The 5,546-nt window shown below is 53.1% G+C and overlaps 1 protein-coding gene across 2 annotated transcripts; it reads left to right on the top strand.

The window, feature by feature from the left end:
- Positions 1 to 47: 47 nt before the first annotated feature.
- LOC106884826 (zinc finger protein 501-like) lies at positions 48 to 5,451 on the top strand. Of its 2 annotated transcripts, XM_014936514.1 has the most exons (3): positions 48 to 309; positions 3,626 to 4,758; positions 5,205 to 5,451. In XM_014936514.1, the coding sequence occupies exons 1-3, from the start codon at positions 219 to 221 to the stop codon at positions 5,436 to 5,438; spliced, it is 1,458 nt and encodes a 485-aa protein (XP_014792000.1). In that variant the 5' UTR covers positions 48 to 218; the 3' UTR covers positions 5,439 to 5,451. The 2 variants fall into 2 exon arrangements, with proteins under 2 accessions (XP_014792000.1, XP_014792001.1); XM_014936515.1 differs by lacking the exon at positions 5,205 to 5,451 and having other exon boundaries at positions 53 to 309; positions 3,626 to 4,944.
- Positions 5,452 to 5,546: the final 95 nt, after the last annotated feature.

Genomic DNA, 5,546 nt, shown 5'->3' with positions numbered 1-5,546 from the left:
TCCGGGGGGGGGGGGAATGTCCCGGGGGTCCCTGGGCGGGACCTCGGCCCCCTCCCCAGCCTGGCGGCTGTATTCGCTCCCCCGGGGCCGCAGGGGTGCCCGGTCGGCGGGGAGCTGCCGGTTCCCAGGGGGGAAGCCCCTCCGGTAAAGCCCAGCTCGCTGACCCTCACTATTTCCTTTCCCGGAACAGGACCCCCACCCCAGGAGCGGAGCCGGAGATGATTTCCCACATGGATCAGATGGAGGAAGGGTGGTTCTCCCGCCTCCACGCCTACCGAGGGGAGAGCCTTGCCCGGGGCACCTGTCCAGGTAACGCCCGTGCCGTCACCGGGGAACCGGCGGGACCCCAGGCCCCACCAGAACCCACTAGAGTCGTGGTGATGGATGGGACCGGGGTCCTCCCGGCTTGGCGGGCTGTCTCTGCCGGGCTGGAGGCCTGGAGAAGAGCAGAAAAGCAGTGGTGTGTCCCTGTGCGCCTTCCCAGGCCCCAGAAACACCTGAGCCAGAGGGTGATGTTCTGGTCTCCTGCAGCTTTCTCTGCCTTTTCTTGCCCTCTGCAGTTGTGTCCATGTTGGTATCCTTGACAGCTTGCAGCAAGGAGTTCCACAGCTTATTTAGCTTTTTTTTTGTTTGTTTGCTTCAAAGCTGCCTTCTAATAGTTCTCTTGATGTTCTTAATTTAGAAACTACTAATGCAAGATGGACCCATACCTGCCCCACGGCCCACTTGTGTTTTTATAGTCCTCTGATGTCCTCTATCAGCTGTACCTTTTCCCAGCAGAACGGGCAGTCGAGTCGTCTCTGATGCAGAAGCTGTCCTGTACCTTTGGTCAGTCACATCACACCTCGGTATCTTTCTGAGCTCTATGAGTTTCCCTGAAATGGAAGATCTGTTCACATGGATGTGGGGCTTGAGCAGCAAGGCAGAATTACATTCTTCTGTTTTCTTATTTTTTCCCACCAATCACTGACATTTGATTAGCTGTTTTAGCCACCCAGGAGCTCTAGTTTCCACCTCTTTGCTCTTAACTTCAAGGTGCTATTTCTGGATTATACCAGGAAGATCCTAGGCCCATCCTGGTGTAAGTGCAAGGTACAGAGGCTTTTGTCCACTGCAGTTCTTTATGTTTACCTGCAGTGAATGTCCCCTGTCATCCCCCTGTATCAGTATCGTAAGGCTCAGCCACAGCTGATCCTTACAGTCAGGCTTTGTCTCTTTAACCCTGAATAGCACAGAATCATCATCAGATATTTTCACCTCCCCTTTTCCTCCCTTAACACCTTATCGAGGGTTCGCTCATCTCACAGAAGCTTAGTCTCTTCGTCAGTTTGGGTGAAAGACAAACTTCTTTTGGACTCCGGATCTTCCTTTTGCTGAAATTGCTGACATCTCTGAAGAACTCCAAGTGGTTTGTGAAGTGAGATGTCTCTTTCCAAAGGCCATGCCGGCTCTTCCCCACTCTGCCCTCTTTGGCCATCTATTCATTAATTCTCTTGCTCTGGTTGTCCTCCTCCTGTGGTGAGAAGGGCCAGAGCATCAGCCAGAGCTTCTCTTGAGAAAGAGAGAGAGATATCCAAGGGTACGTTTAAGGTGATATTTAGGTTCTCTCCCTATATATAGGCTTACTCTGCTTACCTGGAGCTCTCCTTGTAGCTATAGCACTGGAAGTTTTGGGATAACAGAGGTCTTACCATCAACCCAAACTGGCATGGGCTGAGGAAGAACTACATTCTTCCTATCTCTCTTGCCCATTTATTTTTGTCAGTTCAGCTTTTGCTTCCAGTATTAATTTCTCAGCATTGTGAACTTAACTCGTCTTCCACTTAAAATACCTCCAGTGCGTCCCAGTTGTCATGATTTTGATCAAACCCTTTACAGGCAACTTGTCCCAGAGGCCAGTGAAGATACCCGGTAGCTCAGAAGTAACAAAACTGGTGGTGGAAGTTGAGAGCTGGAGCCATGGCTGTCATCATTGTAATAAGAAGTTTGAAACTCCTGACCTTTCCCAAAAAGTACAGAAGACCATTAAAAACTCGATTCTTGTGTACTATGAAGGCATTTTCTGTGTAAAGAACCAAAATTTGGTGGAAGAACCTAAGCTAGCATAGGTGAAGGATATCTCTTTGGGCCCAACAGCAAGAGAACAGCTTTACTAGGTCCCTCGTGTGCTCAGTAAGTCTCACAGGTAGAGAGCTTTATGCTGGCCTGCTAGAAATGTCCTTGTCCTTGTCCTGTCCTGTCCTTGGATATCACCCCTCTCTTTTTCTCCAGGCCTGGATTGAGCAGCTGCAGACAAATGGAAATGCCTTCATGGTGAATAGCAAAGTTCCAATTTCTGTTCCTCTCGAGGGATGATTTTAGTGAAAGCTACATGAGGGAAGCAGTGACATTGCTCCCACACCAAACTGCCCTAAAAGGTATCTCAAGAGTTCGCTGTGAAATCATGATGTTTTCTTACATTGACTGGAAAGAGGAAGATTAAATATGTAGGTAGATCAGTCTGGGTTGAAGTTCTATACTCTCCTTCCTTTATTGCGTGCTTATGGTTCAGTGGTGACTCTCCTTTTCCAAGGCATGTGCTTCCTTATCACGGCTCTGCCAGACCACAGGAAGTGCCTGTGGTTTGTACATCAACCCCACGCCACCCATATGTTTATATTTCACAAGAGTTTTCAGAGAACCAGGGGGTACTGTTGAACCTTTAAGTAGGCAGATCCTGGAGATCTGCGTGTTTGTGGCTTTAGTCTTCAGCCTGTTCCATATTTTGGGTCTATTTATAGTCAAACAGGCACTCGTCCTTCAAGTCCTTCACCCCTGGAAGTTCCTATAAAGCGATCATCTGGAAATCTGTTTCCCTGATTGGCCTGTCTTAAACCTGGATGTGATGCCTCTCTTCAGAGATACATGTTGCCATTTCTACATCCCTCTGACATCCATTGACCCTCCCTTCACAGCAGAAGGGTACGTGCCACACAGGTCCTGTCTCACCAGTTTAGTGTACAAGCCCTCAGGAAGTCTGCAAAGAGCTACATTTCCCCACTGACATCAAAGGCCGCAGCATCATTGGGGGTACCTTCACCAACTGCCTTTCACAAGGGGTTTGTTCTGCACCAGTGGAAGCGTAAATTTACCTTTCTTCTGCTCTGAGTCTTCCATAAGTCAAGCTCTGGCCAGTCTCTGTGTCTCATGCCTTGGGGCCATCATCTCCCGTGTGCATCTTCTGTCTGCAACACCAGCAGCACAAGAGCAGGGAGTTTGCATCTTACCTAAGTAACGATCTGCTGAACAAGGCAGTTCTTTATGGCCCTTCTCTGCCTCTCAGTTCAACTTTTAATGACATTTCCAGGTACAATATCCCAGGAGAGCAGCCATCTTTCCCATTCGAGCACTAACTTACCACCAATATGCCAATAATTTCAGTAGATGGAGGTTCTGGCAAAGAGTGCAGGGCTATTTCCAGGGCGAACACTGAAAAATCCACTCTGTAGTTTGGAGGGAAATATCAAACCTTTTCTACTTAAAGTGAAATCTGCTGAATTTTTAGAATTTGGCCGCTTCTGCTTTCCCGTGTGCCAAGTTTCCTGTCCTGCCTGTGACTCCTCTCTGGATTCTCATTTTATTGCAGCTGAAGATGGGCTTGTGGGTGAGAAAGAGGAAGATGCCCACCAAGGCATGCCCAGGCCAGTGGATCCTGCGGGTTTGCTCTCAGGACTCTCCAAGGAGAACACTTCCCAGAGTCTTGCACAGGACCCTGTCCTCCCACGCAGGTCAGAAAGGGTTCAGAGACCTCTGGGGAAGAGGCAAAGCCGAGTGACGCTGCGTGGAAAAAGTTTCCGGAGGCTGCCCGATATTATCCAGCAAAGAAATCCTTCGGCGGGGAGACTGACGATATGCGGGGACTGCGGGAAGAGCTTCAGGGTGAGCTCCAACCTCGTCCAGCATCGGAGAATCCACACCGGAGAGAAACCCTTCTCCTGCGCTGAATGCGGGGAGAGTTTCCGGCAGCGGTCGCATCTCATCCAGCACCAGAGAATCCACACAGGGGAGAAGCCTTACGTGTGTTCCGAGTGCGGAAAGAGCTTCAGCATGAGCTCAAAGCTGATTCGGCACCAGGTAACCCACACTGGGGAGAAGCCCTATAAGTGCCCCGAGTGTGGGAAGAGCTTCTCTGGGAACTCACAGCTCGTCCAGCACCGGCGAGTGCACACCGGGGAGAAACCCTACGAGTGCAGCGACTGCGGGAAGAGCTTCAGCGTGAGCTCAGCCTTGACACGACACCAGCGGGTCCACACCGGGGAGAAACCCTACGAGTGCAGCGACTGCGGGAAGAGCTTCAGCCAGAGCTCCGAGCTGATGAAGCACCAACGAGTCCACACCGGGGAGAAGCCCTACGAGTGCTCGCAGTGCGGGAAGAGCTTCACCGTGAGTTCAGCCCTCATCCAACACCGGCGGTTCCACATGGGCGAGCGTCCCTACGGGTGCACCGAGTGTGGAAAGAGCTTCACCGTGAGCTCCCACCTCATCCAGCACCGCCGCTTCCACACCGGGGAGCGCCCCTACGAGTGCAGCGAGTGCGGGAAGAGCTTCCTGTGGAGGTCGGCCCTGCTGCGGCACCACCGGGTCCACACCGGGGAGAGGCCCTACGCCTGCGCCGACTGCGGGGACAGCTTTCGGCAGAGCGCCCACCTCATCCAGCACCGGCGCATCCACACCGGGGAGCGTCCCTACGCCTGCGCCGACTGCGGGAAGGGCTTCACTGTGAGCTCTGCGCTCCTCCGGCACCAGCAGATCCACAGGGGTGGGGAACCCTAGGAGGGGCGAGTGTGGGGAGCAGTTAGGTCGGATACCTTGGGAGCAATCCCTGGGGGAAGCAAAGAGGTCTCTCTCTCCCTTCGCCCTATCAGCCGCCCTGCTTGTGGTGGGCGAAAGCAAGTTTCTTTTTAGGAGAATGAGTCCTAAAAGAGAGAGAGGCGGGAGAAGGGGGCAGTCGGTGCCAGGAGTGGAATTGGGAGGTTTTGGGGAAGAGCTTGTGCCACAGCCGGGGCAGGAGGTGGCGTTGGGAGGGATGGCTCTGGGGAGAGGGAGAGAAAGGTTTAAGGAAGCTTGAAAAGGCTGGGACGTACTTGGTGGTGGATTTAAAAGGCAAAGTATTTCCCTTCCTTTTTTTTTTTTTTTTTTTTTTTCGTTTTGGGCAATTTATGGAGGGAACGAAACGGACCGCCGTAGAGCCTGCCGCCCTCCGCCCAGATCAAGGAGAGCTCTGGCCTTCCCCCCCCTGCCCCGCCGCAGCCTCCAGAGCCTCGGGATTCCCTTCCTCAGCCCCTGCGCTGGGCCTGGGGCGCGGAGAAGCCAAAAGCCCGGGCTGCCTGGTGGGGGTGGTTGCGGGGAGGGGGGTGTGTGTGTTCCGGCGGGACCCCATCGCTGCGATCGGTCACTGAAACGGCCAAATAAAGCCGCGGTTACAAATCGGCGCCTCCGCCATTTTCCCTTCACCGCGCGACCTTTCCCGCCCTCCCTTGCGGCTCTGCGCGCGCCGGACGCCCTCC

This window comes from Calidris pugnax, unplaced genomic scaffold (assembly GCF_001431845.1).
Source record: "Calidris pugnax isolate Ruff unplaced genomic scaffold, ASM143184v1 scaffold17, whole genome shotgun sequence".
NCBI lineage: Eukaryota > Metazoa > Chordata > Aves > Charadriiformes > Scolopacidae > Calidris > Calidris pugnax.
Note: the sequence above shows the minus strand (reverse complement) of the source record. Positions and strands in the feature narration are given on the sequence as shown.

What these genes read in the sequence shown, in the direction of transcription:
- LOC106884826 (XM_014936514.1), top strand. Translation starts at nt 219, where the DNA reads ATGATTTCCCACATGGATCAGATGGAGGAAGGGTGGTTCTCCCGCCTC. An exon ending in TGCCCGGGGCACCTGTCCAG is followed by an intron (nt 310 to 3,625) that starts GTAACGCCCGTG and finishes ATTTTATTGCAG; the next exon opens with CTGAAGATGGGCTTGTGGGT. An exon ending in ACTGCGGGAAGGGCTTCACT is followed by an intron (nt 4,759 to 5,204) that starts GTGAGCTCTGCG and finishes CAATTTATGGAG; the next exon opens with GGAACGAAACGGACCGCCGT.